Source organism: Mastigoproctus giganteus, chromosome 7 (assembly GCF_048544385.1).
Source record: "Mastigoproctus giganteus isolate SK-2022 chromosome 7, ASM4854438v1, whole genome shotgun sequence".
Lineage (NCBI taxonomy): Eukaryota > Metazoa > Arthropoda > Arachnida > Uropygi > Thelyphonidae > Mastigoproctus > Mastigoproctus giganteus.
Genome location: NC_143581.1, coordinates 59,474,408 through 59,496,627, shown reverse-complemented (window position 1 = coordinate 59,496,627; position 22,220 = coordinate 59,474,408). Strand labels below are relative to the sequence as shown.

General features: G+C 37.1%; 1 protein-coding gene across 1 annotated transcript in view; it reads left to right on the top strand.

The window, feature by feature from the left end:
- mdy (diacylglycerol O-acyltransferase) overlaps positions 1–22,220 on the top strand; it is a 143,116-nt gene that overhangs the window by 102,405 nt on the left and 18,491 nt on the right. The window contains exons 10-11 of the mRNA XM_090376920.1: positions 6,818–6,898; positions 14,129–14,173. Coding sequence (XP_090233046.1) covers positions 6,818–6,898; positions 14,129–14,173 — 126 coding nt within the window. The remainder of the gene's footprint in view (positions 1–6,817; positions 6,899–14,128; positions 14,174–22,220) is intronic.

The window sequence follows — 22,220 nt, the reverse complement described above, 5'->3', positions numbered from 1 at the left end:
ATGCGGAAAGGTCAGGGAATGACCACCGCATATCTCCCTGGAGCAATATGGCCTTATCTGCTAATGCTCCTAAAAAACAAACAAACCCACAGGGTTCGGTTGGGTCCACTGTTGTTTTGTATATTTATCAATGATATTGATGACGGTATATCAGGCTTAGTGTCGAAGTTTGCAGATGATACAAAGGTTGGCAGGGTTGTTAATGACAGTAATGGCAGTGTGCTACTGCAACAGGATCTAGAAAATTTGGGCAGATGGGCTAAGAAGTGGCAACTGAAGTTTAACCTTGACAAATGCAAAGTACTGCATATGGGTAGAAGTAACCCCAGAGAAACGTACCAACTGTGTGGTACTACACTTAAGGTGGTAGAAAATGAAAAAGACCTGGGAGTAATTGTGCAGTCAGATATGAAGTTTTCTGAGCAATGCAGACAGGCTGCCAGGGCAGGTTTTGTCAATGATATATAGGAATTTTGCTAGCAGGGAAAAGGAGGTGATTGTCCCTCTGTATAAGGCAATGGTCAGGCCAAGCCTTGAGTACTGCATACAGGTCTGGAGGCCTCATTTTAGGAAGGATGTCGATTTTCTTGAGCGTGTACAGAGAAGGGCAACAAGATTGGTGAGGGGATTGAAGGGATCCTCTTACCAAGAGAGGCTTAAGTTCTGCAAATTGCAGTGGCTGGAGACTAGGCACCTACATGGTGATCTAATTGAGGTATACAGGGTGTTTCAGTTAAACGTTTCAGAACTTCTAAGAGGGGTAGGGTACATCCTGACAACTCGAAATCATATAGCAATGTGGGGTCGGAAATGCTTTCCTGAAGCGGTGTTGTACACAGAAGCACCATAAAGAAAAGAGACCGTAAGTGAGAAATCGTTTTAATAATACATGAAAAGAAGCAAAAGGTACATGGATTAAAGTAAGTGTTCGAAGTTTCTTCCACGGGCTACAATGCACGCCTCACATCTCCGACGCATGGACATCCGAACATTCTGGAATACTCCAGGCGAATTTCGAATTTCTTCGGCAGCTACTGCGATTCTTGAACCCAGCTCCTCAGCATTGTCAACAGGGGTGTCATAAACTAGCGATTTCATATGACCCCAGAAATAAAAATCAAGACATGATAGGTCGGGTAACCGAGCAGGCCAACGCACGGGACCACCACGTCCCGTGCGTTGGCCTGCGAGATCACCTCATCGGACCTTACCTGTTACCGTGTCGTCTAACCGGACCTATCTACTTGATCTTTCTGCAGAAAGTATTGCCACAACTTTTGAGAGATGAACAGATTTCTGCATCGACGCAACAGACAATGTGGTTCCAACACGATGGAGCCCCTGCCCATTATAGCGGAGATGTTCGTAACTACCTGGATGTCACATTTGGTCAACAGTGGATCGGACGTGGTGGTCCCGTGCGTTGGCCTGCTCGGTCACCCGACCTATCATGTCTTGATTTTTATTTCTGGGGTCATATGAAATCGCTAGTTTATGACACCCCTGTTGACAATGCTGAGGAGCTGGTTGCAAGAATCGCAGTAGCTGCCGAAGAAATTCGAAATTCGCCTGGAGTATTCCAGAATGTTCGGATGTCCATGCGTCGGAGATGTGAGGCGTGCATTGTAGCCCGTGGAAGAAACTTCGAACACTTACTTTAATCCATGTACCTTTTGCTTCTTTTCATGTATTATTAAAACGATTTCTCACTTACGGTCTCTTTTCTTTATGGTGCTTCTGTGTACAACACCGCTTCAGGAAAGCATTTCCGACCCCACATTGCTATATGATTTCGAGTTGTCAGGATGTACCCTACCCCTCTTAGAAGTTCTGAAACGTTTAACTGAAACACCCTGTATAAGGCCTTGAACGGGTTGAGCATGCTGAATTCTGATGGGATTCTTCCACTTGTTCAGACTATGAACCTAAGGGGACATAAATTCAAATTAAGAAAATACAGATGTAGAATAGATGTGCGGAAATTTGGCTTTAGCCAGCGGGTGGTTAATTGCTGGAACAAACTTTCATCTGTCATTGTGGAAGTTAATAGGTTAAATAAATTTAAGGAGGAAACTGGAGGGAATGGCGTGATTTTTTTTTTTTTTTTTTTTTTTTTTTTTTTTGCTGATGCTGCATAAGCTTATACACTGGCTTTCTTGCATCACATGCTGCTACTACTACCATTTCCAAAACAACACAGTTCAGAGGGCTTACCTTTCTTCTCTTTCACGGTGGGATTCCTTTGTGTGGGTTCCTTCCATGGAGTGCGATAATATCTCTCTCTCTCTTCTTAGTTGAACTTCTGCATCTCTGCTGTATAGCTCTTCCAGTAGTGTCTTATTTTGGGATTTCAAGAACAGTTCTCTGTTAATACTGAAGGAAATTACCACAGCAGTAGTAGAAGCCAGGGCACTATCTGACTGGCTTGTTATTTAACTTTGGGATTAATTTCTAGCACAGGAACATGCCCGGCGGAACCCTTCACTATACAGCTAGACACTCCCAGAACTACCATTGGAAGTCTGCAACCCCTCCGAACAACAACCACAAACCCCTCTTTTGATACGAGTACCTTATTTATTTCCTTCTCATTTATTTATGTATTGAATTGATTGCAAGTTACAATCACCCCCTATACTATTTTATATGCAAGTTATGTGCAAATCCCTGATGGGTTTGCACGTATTTACGTATCTCCCACTATCTAATTTAAACCTGACCCAATCACGGTGTTATTCTTTAAACTCACTCTTCTTACTTTGGTGGGAAAAACAGAATATTTTCCCCACACAATGAAACACTTTCATCTTTTACCTCTACATCACCTGTTCACAATACGTTTGAACTGCTCCATACCAAAACCTTTGATTGGTTACTATAATGTGATCACAAAAGAACTGGATGCAAAGAATAATTTTGATATCATATATTTGGATCTTAGAAAGGCTTTTGATACTATTGCACATGGAAGACAGCTGCACAAATTGGAGCAATGTGGCATTGGAGGCAAATTGCTGCTATGGATAAAGGGATGGCTGAGAGGGAGAAGACAGAGTGGTAATCAGTGGACACTGCTCTTTGTGGCCTAATGTTATTAGTGGAGTCCCCCAGCATTCAGTGTTGTGTCCATTGTTGTTTTCTGTATTTATTAATGATATTGATGATGGTATATCAGGCTTAATGTCCAAGTTGTCATTTGATACGAAGGTTGGCAGGGTTGTTAATGACACTAATGACAGTACACTGCTGCAACAGGATCTAGAAAAGTTGAGCAGATGGGCTTGAGAGATGGAAACTGAAGTTTAACATTGACAAATGTAAAATACTGCATATGGTAAGCAGTAACCTCAGAGTAACATATCAACTGTGTGGTACTACACTCAGGGTGGCAGAAAAGGACTTGGTGTAATTTTGCAGTCAGATATGAAGTTTTCTGAGCAGTGCAGACAGTCTGCAAGAGTAGTTCATGGTGTCTTGTCAATGATATACAGGAATTTTTCTAGCAGGGATAAGGAGTTGATTATCTCCTTGTATAAGGCAATGGTCAGCCACACCTTGAGTACTGTATACAGATCTGGAGGCCTCATTTTAAGAAGCATGTATAGCTGTTGGAACGAGTACAGAGAAGGGCAACAAGATTAGTGAATGGAACAAAGGGTTGCTCTTATGAAGAAAGGATTAAGTTTTGCAAATTACAGTCTTTGGAGACTAGGTGCCTGCGAGGTGAATGGTTTGAGGTGAATAAAGCCTTGAATGGTTTGAGCATGCTGTTCAGTGTTGATGGGATTGTTCCTCTTGCTCAGAATAATTGCCTGAGAGGACATAAATTCAAATTGAGGAAACATAGATGTGTAGAAATTTTCCTTTAGCCAGCAGGTGGTTGATTGCTGGAACAAACTTTCCTGTGTCATTGTAGACAGCTTTAATAGATTCAAGGCAGAACTAGACAAACATTTGGAGCAAGTAGATGAGTGAAATGTTTTTTTTTTTTTTTTTTTTACTGATGCTATATAAACTTGGTTTCTTGCATCATATGCCTTTACTAATGCTAATTGATACTACTTGCATTGAAGTTCTGAAATATATCCTTTGTAGTAACAGCAGTGTGTTTTAACAAAAGTTACTTTAACCTAATCGGTTGCATAGGCTGATTTGCATGCCTGAACACTTAAAAATTTATAATGCTGTCCCGTATGAATATTAATTAACAAGTTTTTTTTCCGTACACTATAGATAATGTAAATTAAAACTATGTAAAATTATAATAATAATAAATATGATCATTATGTTTCAAATAAAAAAAAAAAAAACCAATCTTAACTGATGCAACTTTGCTTTGTGTTTCATTTCAGTAGCTTAATGTAGCTGCGTATGGAAGCTCATAATTGATATTTATTTTTCCTTCTGCTTAACAGCATTGTGAATATAAAATATTGGTTTCATTGTGACAATGTTTTTTTATTATTATTATTTAAAATCCTAACTGGTCACTTTTGATAATTACAAAATTCAATTTTAAAAAATTTGTGGTAGCGAAATATTTTATCAATTTTTTTTTTTTTTTTGCCCTAGTCAAGCCTTCTCTGTGTATGTTATTTAAAATATCTTATTATAATAACAATTAGTTATTTTAGTTTAATTTTTTTTTTCAACAACTGATCATTTATGGTAATCACTATTTCATTTTTATAAAATTAAAATGCCAGAAAGCAGTTTTTATTTATTTGTATTTTTAAAAATGTTATTTATGTATGTATTTTATTATTATATTTTTCCATCTCTTATTGCCATTACAGTGTTTATAGAAATTATGGAACTGAAAATAAATGCCGTATTTGATGGCATATATAAGACGCATGGGACTTCTCCCCCAGCCAGACAGACCTAGCATGGGTTCAAAGGAAAGCAAACAAAATAGCACTAAATATCTATATGAGGAGCAGCTTAGAATGTTTGGCAGTATCTTATACATTGCATATGATTGGGACGTATAAAGCTCCAAAGGGAATCAGTAAAAAATGAATAAGGAAGTTATCTTCTAACTGGTAGGGGAGATAGAATTTTAGTGAATAACAGAAGGCTAATTTTGTGAAGTTTATCAACGGGGCATGCTGTAGATAATGGGGATAAGTTACCTTCCAAGGCAGAAATAATAAGTGATTGGGGAATTTTTATTTTGTTTAATTAATTATATTTTTTTCTTGCTGATGTAGAATAAGTTCACTTCTTTGGCCATGCTAATACCAATAATTGTCTACTTTATTTCTGTATAATGTTAGAAGAGGAAAATCTCTTATGTAATACTGTTATTTATTATTATTTTTTTAAATTGAAAATCTAATGAGATCAGTAAGTTTCATGCTGGAACCTACTATCCAAAACTAGTACATGTTCATGGTTACTATTCACTTTTTTATTATTTATTCACATCTTAGTTATTTTCAGAATGTTAACCCCCTGACCTGTATTGTCATATTGGACGTTATTGTAGGTCGTGCCTGATATAGTAAGTCCCTGACTTACGTAAGCCCAAGTTACATAAATTCGGACGCGTAAATTTTTTTTCACTCAAATTTTTTTATTTTTTTTTTTTAGGATTGTAAAATTTAAAACAGTAAAAAAAAATTAAGGAATCAATAACGATGAACACGGCACTCACAAATTGCACAAGTGAGATATGGAGGAACAAGTTTAGGAAGCTGTACAAAACTTAAAAAATAGGAATGAAGAGAAGATTCTGAAAATTTGTTTTTTATATGACTGAAGATTTTAGTGAAGAGGGGACATATTTCACCATAATAACATAAAACTCACAGAATTCCAGCTATCGTTATTATTGCAAATGCAATAAGATAAGAGTTTACTACACGTTTATAATGAATTGCACTAACAGAAAAGCCCAATAAACCGGAAAGTGTAAATTGTTTTTGTTTTATGATGTTGACCTCCAGAAATGTGCTTTAGTAAAATGTGAGCTCGTGTGAGGTGATAATAGTGTGTTGCCCCCTTAACCATGGAAGTTCTTTACAGAAAATTTCATTTTGACCATTATTATGGTGGCCCACAAAGAGAATAAGTAACAACGGCACTAGTAAATCTACTAAGAAAAGGAAAGTGATTGAGTTAGATCAGAAAATTAAAACGATAAGGATGTATGAAAATGGTCAAACATTAACAAGTAGCATGCAGAATTTAGATTTGTCAGTGTTAACAGTGAACACAATAATAAAGGACAAAGACAGAATACGAGAAGCGGTGAAGGGATTGGCACCAATTAAACCAACTATAATAACCAAGACTACGATATACATATCAATTTTTACAGTACAATAACATGTGTTCTTTCTTCCTTGTATGGTTTCTTTTTTTGTGCCAAGCCGATTACTTCACCACTGTGCCCAGATAAAGTTTTTAATTGAACTAATTAAAAATATAACTAATTAATTGAAAAATATATAACTATTTTTCTTCATTCTTCTGAGGATATTATGTAGTTTTTGTAATTTTGGCATATCAAGGATATAGTATCAATATTTTATTAATCGTTCCCGAGTTACGTAAAACTCAACTTACGCAAGAAGTCTTGGAACGTATCTCTTATGTGTGTCAGGGACTTACTGTACATCTCTTCCACAATAATAAAGATCTATTTATTTATTTTAAAATAAATAAAATTTCTAAAATATTTCTAACTTTAGGCCTGCTATGCTGTGTAATACTTAAAGAAATTATGGTAATATTAATAATATGTGAGCAAATTATTTTTTCTCTTATCTTCTCATTAAAATTCTCTATTTTAATATATTCCTTTTTATAGTTGATTTTACTGCAGTTAATATTGGCCTTAATTCAACAGTGGATTATACCTACTATCAATAATTCTCTGAAACCACTTCAGGTAATCAACTCTTTTCATCTATGTATGTTATGTATAACTTTTATAACTGAAGAATGAATTCCCTTTATTTTGTGAATACCTTCTGAATGCTTAGCAGCTCATTAAACAAGTTAGGCAATGTACACAGTGCATTACATTTCAGATGCATTTAATTTTTTTCTCTTTTTTTCTATGATTAATACAAGTGAAAAGTTATCTTATGAATTAATTACTAAGATACTTCATAGAATAGTTAATACAACTATAGTTTGTGTTCTTTAAACTTAGCCATTCAGTTTAAATACAACTGTATAATATTTATTTCCCTTCTCCCATATACTTATATACTTTATTTAAGATTCACTCTCTCTCTTTCTCTGTATATATATATATAAAAAAAAAAAAGATAAAAGTGCAGCCATTATCAACCCACAGCAGGATGTGGAAGCCTCCTCAACAATTAATGTTGAGGGAAATGGACCATAATCTACCATGCTGGTCCAGTGCGGGTTGGCAGATCGACTGTATTTAGCAGTCAGGGGCTTGAACCCTGGTCTACTCAAGAAGCATGTGCTACTGCACTCCTGCTCCTGACCACTCAGCTATGGAGGCCTCCTCGATATATAATATATAGATAAATAATAGCTTAACAAATGCTGAGAAAAGAAAAGGGAAAGAAAAAAAGAAAGATGAAAGTAGTTAATATATCTACTAAAAAAGGTGAAAAAAATTTATACATTTTAAACACTATATAGAAATAAATACTTATATATAATTATATAGTTGCATATCGCACAATCCTGACATCTCTTCAAGTGTCAACCACCAGAATTGCATGACAAAATGACAATATAATGTCCTCTGTTTCTAACATAAAGTACATGGCAAAGTAAAATTAATAAATGGAATTAAGGGAAAGAGAGGAGGGAAAAAATTTGAAACTTATCAAGACCTTTTAGATTATTGTATACTTGCAGCCTACAAACACAATCTGAATCCTACCAGATTGTGTTTGTATCCTACCAGATGTGGATTAATATCAGTTTTCTACAAACTGGTTAGAAAATATTCTAAAATCTGATCGAAATCTCTTATTAATAAATCTTTTATATACTACAACTTTACCAATATTACAATGTAGTTACAAGAACTACATAATAATTTTATTATTACCCCTGTGGATAAAGCTAACAATTATGCTTTCATCTGCAAGGCTTTTTATGCTTTTACCTTAAAGAAAGAACTTCAGTCTTGTGATATTTATAAACCTATCTTATCTTCCCACAGCATCATTACCTAAAAAATATTGGCTTTAAACAAAATTTTGAAATTAAGCATAAATAATTTTAACTTTCCTTGTGTATACTTTATACCCAAATTCCACAAAACACCTGTTTGTTTCAGGTTTATCGCTTCCTGTAAAAACAGTTATGGCCACATTCCTGGCAAAACTTTTGAACAACTGCTTAAATCCATTCTGGATATACTACCCAAAGCAGTATTATTTTTAATAATCTACCAGGTTACACACCAGTCACTTTACAGATATACACTGAGTGGACAGAAATCATGGGATACCTACCTAGTAATGGGTAGGTCCACCTTTTGGCCGGATAAGGGCAGTCACACAGTGAGGCATTGAGTTCACTAGTTCACGAAAGCGTTCCACACGTATTTCCATCTATGCTTGCTGCATTGCTGTCCATAATTCCATCGCAATCCTGAGTGGAGGATCCAAAGCTCGAACATATCTTCTTTCCATAGGGTTCATGTCCGGTGAATGGGGAGGCCATTTCATGGTGGTAAAATCTGCGGAATGCTCTTCAAACCATGTTCTTGTCACCATGGCTCTGTGGGGAGGTGCATTGTCCTGCTGGAAGAGGCCATTGCCCTGTGGTTGCACGAGAACCACGAAGGGATACAGATGGTCTGCAAGGATGGACACGTAACCCATACTGTTCAGAGATGCATCTAGACGTACCAGAGGTCCCAACATGTGCCAGTTGAACACTCTGCAGACCATTACCGACAGTCCTCCTACCTGAACAGTTCCTTGTTGACATGACAGGTGCATAGTTTTGTGTGGCCTTGAATGATTTGAGCAAGCTCAATGCTGATCAGATTCTTCCTCTTGCTCAGATAATGCATCTGAAGGGGCATAAATTCAAATTGAGGAAAGACAGTTGTAGAATTAGGTCCTTGAGGTTGTCACAGACATTCTCTCAGATATGCCAGACAAGCTGTACTTGCTACCTGGGAGTCTAAAACACTGATGGAACTGATATTCGGGTGACACTCAAGTCAAATGGACCCAATTTCGGTGAAGTCCGGACGGTCTGTGACAGCCAAATCCTCTGCTGGCACCTTCATGATGGTGAGACTGTTAGTAATCCTGGGTATTACCTCCATGCACAAGTACATGGTGGGTGACCACCCAGGTGTGAACCAACATAGGCAGGAATCGAAGGGCGGCATTCCACCACATGGAGGAATGGCACCCCTCTGTGTTACCAGGCAGTACTAGGTGGTGGATGACTCTCATCAACCGGAGCAATACCACTACTTTGCTTATTGGAGGCTTGAAGTGGTGAAACCCATGTTTAGTCTCTAGAGCTAAGTTCCGGTAAATCCTTCCCCATCTCTTCCATCATGCAGTATGATTAATGACTTTTGAGGTTATGATGAACATCATGGCGAGATCCAATATTCCTTACATTTCGAGGGTACAGCTCTAAAATGGTGTTCACAGGCCGGCTGCTAGTTATTACACCAGACCGAACCTATTGGTAACTCTCTAGGAGGCTTTCGGATCAGCTAGTGTATAATCTTGCTACCTCTACTTTGCCAGATAGTGACTGGAGGGAATCCGAGTAGTGTGTATGCAGGGGGCATTGTCGAGGCCATGTTATGTCAAGGATCTGGGTATATTCTTACCATGTGTATGCCTTATCCAAAAATTTCATTACTTCATACAGCATGTCCCACCCACTTTTTCTTACTATTGAATACACCATGAATTGTCAAACTAATAGAGCAAGCTTATCTGTGAAAAGATCTAAACTTCCCAAACACTTCCTAATTCATTTCACAAATATACGTGGTCTCAATTCTAATCTCAACGATGTCCATTTCCACTTGCAATCTGCCAAACCCCACGTACTTTTTCTAACAGAATCTCGGTTATCGGTTGATTCAACTACTACTCATCTCAGTTGCCCAAACTATTTGCTGTATGATTCTTTTCTCCTCAAAGGTGGTACTTGTGCATATGTCCGTTCTGATATTCCCTGTCAAAGACTTGGTAATTTGGAATCTCCTCTTTTCGATCTTCTCTGGCTTAAAATATGTCTACCTCATTGTGTCAGATTCATCTGTTTTCTCTACCGTTCTCCCAACTCCACTAATCACTTGGAGCTCTTTGACTTCTTCTCTTTGCAACTTGACTTTTTCCAGTCCAACTTTCCTAACAGTGAGGCAATTTTCTGTGGTGATTTTAATGTTCATAACTCCAGCTGGCTTCCGTTTTCTAGTCACACCGACTCAGCTGGTCGATATGCTGAGGCTTTTGCAATTACTAATGACCTTGCACAGATTGTTCATTTACCTACAAGAATACCGGACAATCCTAACCATACAGCCAACACTCTTGATCTTTTTCTCACAATCAACCCCTCTAGTCACACGGTCGAAGTGAGAGGTCCTTTAGGCACCTCAGATCACAACTTGTTGATTGTCTCTTCTCTAATGGAGCCTTTATCTCATGACTATTCCCAACCTCATATTATTTGGCATTACAAGAATGTAAAATGGGATGACCTGCGAGATTTCTTTTTTTTACCTTGGTCGGATTACTGTTTCAAAACTTCTGATGCCAACTTTTGCTCAGATTGTGTCAGTGAAATTATTCTTGCAGGAATGGAATCCTTTATCCCACACTCCACTTCAAAATCTCGTCCTTTATCTAAACCTTGGTTTTCCAATAAATGTGCTAAGGCTGTTCAAGAGAAGAATGTTGCACATCGTAATTGGCTAGTTTCTAATTCTTCAGTTTCATTTTCTGCCTTCACCAAAGCTCGCAACAATTGTAAAGCAGTTATTAATCAGTCCAAACTAGAGTTTGAACAGGCTAAGAATAGAAAACTTGCTTCTTGCCGTAATGGTAGCCGAGCACTCTGGTCTCTTTCCAAAGCTATTGGCGACAACTTTTGCCCATCTGTGCTCCCACCTCTGTCCAAACCAGATGGTTCTGTTGTCACTTCAGCCAAGGATAAAGCTGACCTGCTAGCATCCCATTTTTCTTCCAACTCGTGTATTAATGATCTTGGTAAAACACCTCCCACCATTCCCAACACGCTCCATTCAATGCCTCCTGTGGTCTTCTGTCATAAGGATGTCAGAAGGATTTTGACAAATCTTGATGCTAAGAAAGCTCCAGGTCCTGATGGTATTTCTCCACTTGTGCTCAAAACCTGTGCTCCTGAACTTATTCCTGTTCTTTGCTGCCTTTTTTTTCACTTTCTTATTCTAAAGGTGTTTATCCTTCTGCTTGGAAATTTGCTCATATCCAGCCAGTTCATAAAAATGGTGACAAATCCCTCACATCCAATTATCGTCCCATTGCAATTACTTCTACTCTTTCTAAAGTAAGGGAGAAATCAATTAACCGCCAACTCTTAAACTACCTAGAAACCTTCCGTCTGATCAACGATCTCCAGTATGGATTCCATCAGTGTCGATCTACTTGTGATATTCTGGCTTATGTTACCCATTTATGGACTAATTCAATGGAAAGGTTCAGTGAAACACAAGTTGTTGCTCTTGTCATCTCAAAGGCTTTCGATCGTGTTTGGCATAAAGGTCTTCTAAAGAAGCTTCCATCTTATGGTTTGCTAACTGTTTTTTGTAATTGGTTATCCAGTTTTCTCTCTGATCACTCACTGAGAGTGATTGTAGATGGCTCTCTGTCTTCTAACTTCTCCACTAATGCCGGTGTCTCCCAAGGTTCAGTTCTTTACCCCACTCTTTTCCTCTTGTATATTAATGACTTTCTTCCATTGACTGGAAATCCTATCCATAGTTTTTCTGGTGATAGCACATTGCATTCCACTTTCCATTTTGAGAAACTTGCCCTGTTCAGTCAGCTTCAATTTCTCGAAAATCTGCTACCAATTCCTTAAATGCTGATTTTCAGGTAATTCTCCAGTGGGGCAAAGAGAAATTAGTTGATTTCAATCCTTCTAAAACTCAGTCTTGTCTTATATCTCGCAAAAAGGATTCTTCTGCTCCTATGCTTATGTTTGGTGACGCTCCGATTTCTATGAAAAATGATATATCTCTTTTGGGGATTACCCTGACTTCTAATCTCTCTCTCTTGGCACAAGCACATTACAACTATTGCTTCCTCTGCATCTAAAAAACTTGGTTTTTTCTTTCGCTCTCAGCATTACTTTTCTTCCAAACAGCTGCTCACCCTGTACAAATCGCAAATCTGTCCTAACATGGAATATTGTTCTCACAACTGGGGTGGTGCCCCCAAAACCTCTCTCAGGCTTCTTGATTCCATTCAGAAGAGCACAGTTAGGTTAATTAATGATTCATCTCTAATAGTCTCTCTCCACTCGCTGTCTCATAGACATACTGTTTCTGCTGCACGCCTCTTCTACAGATATTTCCATGGGCACTGTTCTTCTGAATTGGCTTCTATAATTCCCGCTCTCTCCTTCAAAACAGTCCGAACACGTGCCGCCACTAGCCAACATCCATTTACTGTACAACTACAAACTCACAGAACCAACTTTTCATCTTCCTTGTTTATCCATTCAACTGCCGTTTTCTGGAACAACCTTGCTTCATGCGTATTTCCTGAAAATTACAGTCTACAGAAGTTCAAGTCCAATGTCAACAAATATCTTCTTTTGTCTTCCCACCCTCCAACCCAAGCACGGTACCAAGTACTATAGGTTCTAATATCTCTCGTGTTTGGGGTCTACATAAAAAAAAAAAAAAAAAAAGAATAGATGTGTGGAAATTTAGCCAGCAGGGTAGTTGATTGCTGAGCAAACTGCCATTTGTCATGGAAGTTGATAGCTTAAATGAATTCAAGAAGAACTGGACAAGCTTTTGGAGGGATGGGGCTCACATCTGGTGAGTATGGGCTTGACACACCCAGGGTCCTGAGCTGGATATCATCATTCTTCTCTCTTTTGGTGATTTCCTCCTACTTTTCTCTCTCATATTCAAATTTTTTTTTTGGCTGGTGCAGCATAAGCCTCGGCTTCCTTGCACCATATGGCTCATAATAATAATAATAATAAGAAGAATGGATTGGTGAAGTGGGAAGGGGTGTTTTTTTTTTTTTTTTTTGGCTAATGCTGTATAAGTTTGCTTTCTTGCACCATATGCTAATGCTAGTATTTTTTTAATATATTGATAGTAACTGCAATTTCAGTACATTGTATTTAAGATGTTTGTGATTTTGATTATATAATGTTTAATATAATTTTTTGGGTTATGTAAATTAACAACCCAGCTACAGTAAACTTTTGTATATCCAACTTTATGCAATACCTGATCCATTTTAAATTAAAATATAAATTTGCATATGTGATCTCTGTATTTTTTAAATTAATATAAGTTTCAGTTGGGGAGGAATCTCAAAACCTTTCCAGGAACTAACAGAGCTTAAATTAAAAATTTGGTGTTGATCTGGCATTTCCTTATCAAGTAATACTCTAAAATCCAAAACATACTTCCATTTATGTGTAGAAATAATTTAATGTTTATAGGAGAAAACTAATCAAAATTTGCTGATTTTTGTTTGGTCAGATTTTCATGAAAATTCATCCACTGGGAGTTTAGCTGATATATATATATATATAGACAGATGGAAATGAAGACAGACAGACAGACAGGTTTCTTTTATACATTTGAGAATGTGCTTAAAAAAGAAAAAAAAAAAAAGCAACAATAATTTGAAGCATTTTCTGATGTATAAAGATTATTCCGACTTGAAGTAAATTATTTATTATTTTAGACTGGGTTAATGGGTTTTAAATTTAAATGCTATATATCACTTAGCACTTTGTATTGGTGCAGACAATAGCAGAAAGATGATCGATTGTAAAGTGAATGAAGTTAAAAAGAAATTTTTAGCATTTTGTTTTATACCAAAATACTAAATTGTCTGTATTGAAATTATATATAACAGAAATAGATAGCTTGCTGATTTTGCATTTATTTATTATTTTGAAGGAGATGAATTATTCCAAGATGTTAGAAAGGCTATTGAAGCTTGCTGTAAGTATTTCAATATCAGTTTTCAGTGAGGAGCATATCATTTGTTAGATATCAGAATTATAGTAATAAGAATTTAGATTATCAGGGAAAAATTATTTACAAACAATAAAACTCTGAAAAGTCATTATGCTGATGACTTCAGAATTTAAACTGATGGATTGGGTCCTCCCTGCTTTCTTTGTATTGGAGAAATTTATTGCTTTATGCTGTGTAAATACCCTAAAACTGTGTCAAATCTGTTAATATTTTGCATATATAATTATTAAAAAATGTAACAAAACAAATTTAATTGTGGTTTTAACAAATTGAATTCTAATGTTAGTTTTATTTTCTAACAAATTTTTTTTTTTTTTTTTTATTCCCCATGTCTCTTCAAAGAATACTATAGAGTTTTCTAGTGTAATATATAATAGCACAAATATACACTGGGTCATTATCAAACAGAAAATTTCAGTGGAGGATTGACACATATCTAAGTGATCAGTTTGTTTTGACCATTTTATTTTAACTGGGAAGCAATAAATAATGAACAGAAAAATTTTGGGTATAGATTACTCTTAATCTGGAAGCAATGATAGGAATCAAGTAATTTGGGAGAAATGAAAGAGTGCAAAGCCAGAAAGAGGATGTTCATTACGTTACCACATACATAACACATACGATACAGGATAAAAAGTGTAAATCCATGCAACATATTGGGACATTCAGCTGAGAAACAAGGTGTGGAAGATTAGAAGGTCTTCTGGAAGTCCTCATGGGACAAGCAAATGTATGGACTCTGTTACTAAGAGCAAAAACAAGCATACATATATATACTTACATACTAATGTTAGGAGTATAGTAAATAAATTTGAAGTGTTCGTTAAGTTATCAAATGCAGAGATTGTAGGGGTATTGGAAACATGGTACCACGCAGACATAAGGGATGCAGAATTTGAATATGGTGGTGTATGTATTTCTGTCTGGGCAGTTCCCTGGGATCACCTAAATCCTCCATTGTTGTCTGTTATAGTATTTCAGATTTGTGCATGTTCTGTAGGTTTGTGTTTAGCATTGTGTTGTGTTATTTGATTGGCCACTTAACCAGCCAGCCAGCAGAAAATTGTATGGAAATTCACGAAACAAATTGTGTGAGTTCGTATATATTATACGTTTTTTGGTGGATAGATGGAGAATATTTTCTAGGGCAAACTTGATGTTGCATAATTCAGCTGTATAGTTGCTACATTCAGTGGGAAGTGATACAGAGACAGTGTTAAAAGGGAGAATGGCTGCAGCACCCACTCCAGTATCAGACTTTGATCCTCTGTATATATTTTTGTAAAATGTGGATAATTTTGTGTGTGGGCAGTATGGAGTTGTATGTTGATATTTGTAAGAGAATGTTTTCTCCAGTTTAGGAAGTAATTGTCACAGGATGGTTTAATATAGGACCATGGAACTGTTTGGATCTGAACTGTTTGGATCTTGGAGGACTTTTTTCGAGGTGCATATCCCAAGTTTGTGAAAACGCCTGCAATTTTGATACCAGTAGGCTGAATTGCTCTGGTTTTATTTCTAGAGTATATTGTAAATTGTGAATCACTAAGTATTGCCAAATGGGGTGGGTAGGCAGGCTTCATATTTTAGCTGCATAATTCGGAAGTAACATTTTTCTGCTAAGATTCAGTGGAAGTTCATGGGCCTCAATATAAAGACTTTGTAATGGCAATGTTCTGTAATCACCTATAGCAGTCTTGACAGCAGAATGTTGAATAGCAGCAAGATGTACTAGCACCCTTTCCTTAGCAGAGTCTTATATCAAGGTGCCACAATCAAGGTGAGACCTAATTAGAGTTCTATACAACTGAAACAAGGTGTAGCAGTCTGCACCCTGTGTTGCAGAAGAAATAACTCTTGAGTATGTTAATTAATTATTTTTTTTTGGAAAGTAGTCCATAGCTGTTTGATGTATTCTAAGAATTTCACTTTACTATCGAAAATCAGGCCAAGGAGGTGGATGCTATTCATAATTGAGCTAGGATGATTTGTTAAGTGTTGCTCTGGGTCAGGATGCAACTTTCATTTGTTACAAAAGTGTATGATACTAGATTTCTGATGAGATAGTCGATACCCATACTGCATCACCCATAGCTCAAAATTATTAAGTGAGATTTGCAGTTGCTTTCAATGAAGCTCATTCTGTGAACTGCAAGAAACGGATCATTGGCATAGAGGTATGAGTTTACAGACAGGGTTGGGAATACATTTGGTTATATGATTTATTCTTATTGCAAATAAGGTAGAACTGAGTCTTGTGAGACTCCTTCCTCTTGTATATAGATGTACGAGAGGACTTGCTGACAGCGGACTTGAAAAGATCTGTGCTGAGGAAGTTTTGTATAAGATATGGTAAGTGGCCTCTCAGGTCAAGAGAATGAAGATCTTTCAAGATACCAAAATGCTATGTGGTATCAAAGGCCTTCTCTATGTCAAGGCATAACAAGATACTCATTTCAGATAAATGCATTCTTGATGTTTATTTCACCTTTGACCATGAGATCTAGGGATAATTTATTTCCTCCCACTCTTCTAAAATCAAATTGATTATCAGAGATTAGATTTTTGAAATCAAAATACCATGTCAGTTGGCAGTGTATCATTTTTCTAGGATTTGCTCAAGTAGCTGGTAACAGAAATGGGTCTATAGTTGTGAGGACTAGAGTGATCTTATCTTGGTTTTGGAATTGCCAGTACATAATGATGCCAGGAAGTGGGAAATGAATGATCAATGAAGATGTAATTGTAAAAAGTCAGCAGCAGGGATAATGATTTGTTATCTAAGTATTGGGGCATAATGTAATATATTCTGTCAGGACTACCAGCACTGTTCTTTGAGGTATATATTGCTTCTTGAAGTTCAAGCACTAAGTGGCTGATTGTATGGCAAAGAAATTCAGTTGAGATTTTTCAGCTAAAACTTAAATCTTTTGAAATGAGAGATCATATGCAGTCGAGGTAGACAACTGTGAGAATATGGTGCCTAGAGCATTAGCAATCTCTGCAGGAGTAGAGCTTTTAAATTGAAAATTGTAGGGGATAATGGAGGAAATTTGCCATTTAGTTGCTTTATTTTTCTCAGTATTATTCTTACAATCAGTATTTTTATTAATTGAAGTTGTAAGTCAAATCCAAGAATTTCTTTCTTCCTGATGTGGTGGGCCTTGGCCCTGAGTTGAGTCTCTTATAATATTGTTGGTGGTAGGATTTTTGCAGAATAGATTCTACGCTTGGTTTTTTCTTTTTTGGCACTCTTTACAGACTTCATTCCACCAATAATTTTGTGGTTATATGGGAGCTTAACTGTGATTGTGGGATGGCAGTAGATGCAGCTGCTAGAATTTGTTTCGTAATATGGTCGGCAACTGTTAGTTGGATGAGATTCGATGATCTGATTATCAAAAGATACATGAGAAGTGTACTTTACCCAATCTGCTTTGGAAAATTTCTATTTTATGCAGTTTTCTTAAGTTATGGAGTGTAATGTTTTAAATTTTACAGATTAATGGGTAGTGGTCACTGTTGAGCAGATAGTTAAGAACTGTCTACTTGATAGTAGGAAAGAGGATTGGAGAGCAGATAGAGAGATCTATTGCAGAGGTTGTACCTGTTGGGAGAACAATGGATGTAAGTTGGTGAGCCAGTATTTAGTATGGTTAGATTTTGTCTGTCAGTGAGCATTTCAGTGAGTTGTCCTTGTCCGTTTGCATTGGGAGAATCTCACAATTGGTGTCCATTGAAGTCGCCCAATAAACAGAAAGGGGTTGGCAGCTATAAAATAAGATCTTCAAGTTCATGAATGGTACAAGGATGATTGGGTAGCAGGTAGATTGAAACAAGTGTCAGAGTAATGTCAATAGCTATGTGCATAGCAACAGCTTCAGTAGAGGTCTACGAAGTAAAGGAATGCATTTGCAAGGGAGTTGTGAATCTATGAGAATGGCCACCCCTCCATGAGCATCATTTCTAACAGGTCTGTCTTGTTCGAAAAGAGTAATTTTTTTTTTTATAGAGGGAGATACCCTAGACGTTAAATATGTCTCCTATAAGCAAGTGCCAACTGGATTATTAGCATTAGCATTAGCATTAGTAGAGGCATTTGATGCAAGAAAGCAAGCTTATGCAGCATCAGCCAAAAAAAAAAAAAACCCACTTCCACTTCACCCCTCTGTTCGTTCAAAATACCTGTCCAGCTGAGCCTTAAACTTATTTAGGCTATCAACCTCCACCACAAGGGATGGCAGTCTGTTCCACCAACCAACCACCCGCTGGCTAAAGGCAAATTTCCGCACGTCTATCCTACATCTGTCTTTCCTCAATTTGAATTTATGCCCTCTCAGGTGATTTTTCTGAGCTAGAGGAAGAATCCCATCAGCATTGAGCATGCTTAAACCATTCAAGGCTTTATACACCTCTATCAGATCACCTCGCTGGTGCCTAGTCTCCAGACACTGTAATTTGCAAAACTTAAGCCTTTCTTCGTAAGAGCACCCCTTTGTTCCATTCACTAATCTTGTTGCCCTTCTCTGTACTCGTTCCAGCAGCTCTACATCCTTCTTGAAATGAGGCCTCCAGACCTGTATACAGTACTCTAGGTGTGGCCTGACCATTGCCTTATACAATGGAATAATCACCTCCTTATCCCTGCTGGAAAAATTCCTGTATATCATTGACAATACTCCATGAGCTACTCTTGCAGCCCGTCTGCACTGCTCAGAGAACTTCATATCTGCCTGCACAATCACCCCCAAGTCCCTTTCATTCTCTACCACTGTCAGTGTAGTACCACAGAGTTGATACGTTGCTCTGGGGTTGCTTTTTCCCATGTGTAGTACTTTACATTTGTCAATGTTAAACTTCATTTGCCACCTCTCAGCCCATCTGCTCAACCTTTCCAGATCCTGTTGCAGCAGCATAGTGTCAGTAGTGTCCTTGACAACCCTGCCAACCTTTGTATCATCTGCAAACTTGGACATTAAGCTTGATATACCATCATCAATATCATTTATAAATACAGAAAACAATAATGGACCCAACATAAGATGATGTTGGGTCCATTATTGATTATGATGCTTAATTATCTTGTGGATGTCATCAGTATTGCTGTGAAATACTCTGCAATTCAATTGGATGATGTTCATTGTTTCTATTTAGATGAAGCTGAGTCTGTCAGCTTTTTGAAAGTCTGTTTGAGGCAGTCATTTTCATTTCATTTTATCTCTATTTGGGAAAATAGTTCTTATGTCTATTTCATCCTTTGGATTGATCTCCAGAATGGTTTAGATTTATTTATAATTGAAAATTTCATTGGTATCCATAAGGAAGGAGTCAAATAGCCTTTTTGCTAATGAGATATGATTTCTCTGATTGAGCAGCAGGTGGTATCATTCATGACTGGTGTGTTGTTAGCTCTGTTTGAAATTTCTTGCTTTTGAAGATTGAGGTACAGAAGAGAGCAAAGATAGAGCCCATTCAGAATTAGAGATGCTTGGTTGGTATTGATGTATCAGTCTGGACTAATACTGAATGAAATCTTTAAGAGGCTTTAGCATATGTACTTCTTGATATCTGTAGTTGTAATTGTTTTCTTACTTTTGAAAATGATACCTTAATTTCTGACTTTTTTCCTCTTATTTCCACTGTTCACAATTTTTAGAGAAGGCTGGGTGGTTTCCTTTATGATTGGGACAAAGTGAAGGCTGTACAATTAAAACATACTGAGTCACCTCGACAGACCGTGTGAAAGTGTCCAAATTTCTGACAGTTATGACATCTTATAGGGTTTAGAGTATACGAGCGAATGTGGCATTGCAAAGTACTCTGCTTTCACTGATGAAGGTAAGTTTGGTGATCTTAATGTCACTATTCTCCTCTGATCCTGCAGTTCCTGAATGATTTCTTCCTCCAAAACATTAATTAGGTCCCATTCTGAAATTACACCTTTCAAAGTATTGAGTGTGGACACATGGGGACACCTTAACTGGAACTCCACCAAATGTGAGGCGAGTTTGAGTAGAGACTCAGTGTTTGGAGCACTGGTGGTTTTAACCAGCAGGTTGCCAAATTTTAGTCAGCTATGAACTAGCTATGCTTTCAAGACATTTCTCTATGAGAAATTCGATAGATTGCCTAAGGACTGGTTTGTTAGAGAATGCAGAATCAGAAAACTTGGATATCCTTTTCAGGGAGCATCCATACTCAGTCTCTTTAGATCGATTGAGTTATTATCAGGTTGATGCAAATCCATAGGATTTGGATTTATGGTCTTTATTGGTGGAAAATTGTCACAGTCCATGTTTTGCTCTTTTTGGCCCTGGGGGTTAGCTTTACCACCAGGTTTTTCACGGAGAGACAGGAGCAGTGCCACAAGGTGGCTATGAAGCTGAATTAGTTGGTTAATACTATTAGAAAAAAAAACAAAGGGGGATTTCCTTTTTGGGCCTTTGCACTATTTCTTGTAGTGCAAAAGAGCTACTCGAGTTTATAAATAAAGAAAACGGTAGTTGAAACAAAATGTGTTCACTGAAAGGCTCTTTTGAATAACACTTTGAGTTATGCACAAAAATTGCTTGGCCACAGAATGCTTGGTACCCAGGGCTTTTGTGATGAAATCCGGAAAATGGACAAATATACAGTGCACCCTTCATTGATTGTGAAATATAATGGATATATAATCCAGAACCTGAGGCTATAGCCCTAAATGAATTATGTTACATAATGGATGTGCAATTGCGGACCTAACTGCAATTGTCAAATTCTAGGGGAAAATTTTTCTAGAATATCTGCAGAAACATCCTATTTCCCAGAGTTTCTGTTCCTAAGCCATTAAGACTATTTTCCAACAACTTGGAAGCCTCAACAGGCCATTCACAAAATGAGAACTTAAAATGGCACTCAGTATGCTGTTGGGTCAGACAACATCCATTATGAGATGATTAAACATTTTTCATCAGAGTTTATGGATTCTGATCTTTCTCTATCACAATATATCTTGAAGAGCAGTTTCCAGCCGCTTCGCATAATGCAATCATACTTGCATTTTCTAAGCCAGAAAAAAATTCAGAAAGATTAACAAAAATCCTTGTCTTTATAATTTTGACCTTATCCTGATGTATTAGTCTTCATTGTCAACATGCCAGAAAAACTTAAACCTTACACCTTTCTGAGTGAAGGATGGATTTATAAAAATAGTTTCAGTGCCTGGATGATGAATGATATTTTTGCTTCATGGTTTGAAAGTGAGTTTGTACCATCAGGTGATGCCACTTGCTTTCCAAAAAACTTGAAGAAAAGGCTCTATGATTGTTGAATCACTGTCCAGCTCATCCTTCAGCTGATGTCCTGAAATTGAAAATTGACATGATCAGAATCATGTTTCTGTCAAGGAACACAGCTGCACTAATTCAGCCCATGGATAAGAGCATTAATCAACCCTTCAAAGCTGCTATCTTGGTGAACTCTTGAATTCATAAGTTCTAGAGTTTCTGAAAACATTAACACTAAAGGACCTTGCATACAATATTGGATTATCATGGGAGAAAGTAAGCTCAAAAGTAATTGAAAACTGCTGGAAAAAATGTATTGGGAAAGACGAGATCACCGATAATAACCTTGAATTATCAGCATTTACAAGCAGCAAAAGCTACTTGTAATGTACTTGTTGAGAGTCTTGGCACAAATGACCTGGCTGCTTGGATTGAGGTGGATGCAGAAGCTCCAGTTGCACATTACCTGAGCAAGGAGGAAATTGCAGCCTCTCTGAACAGTGGGAAGATAATCAACAAACAGAAGGCCAGGGATACAGGGAGTGAATCAGAAGATAATGTGGATGAGTTGTGTAAGGAAAAATCACCAGAAATTAACAAAGTGCTTGAAAACATTGAGGTGATGGTGTGATCAGAATGTTAAATTATTACAGTTATAAATTTAATATTTTGTTTTATAGTAAAATAGAATTGCCAACCAGGGGAGGGGGAGAAATTATGCACTATATATGCTTTTAAAATTT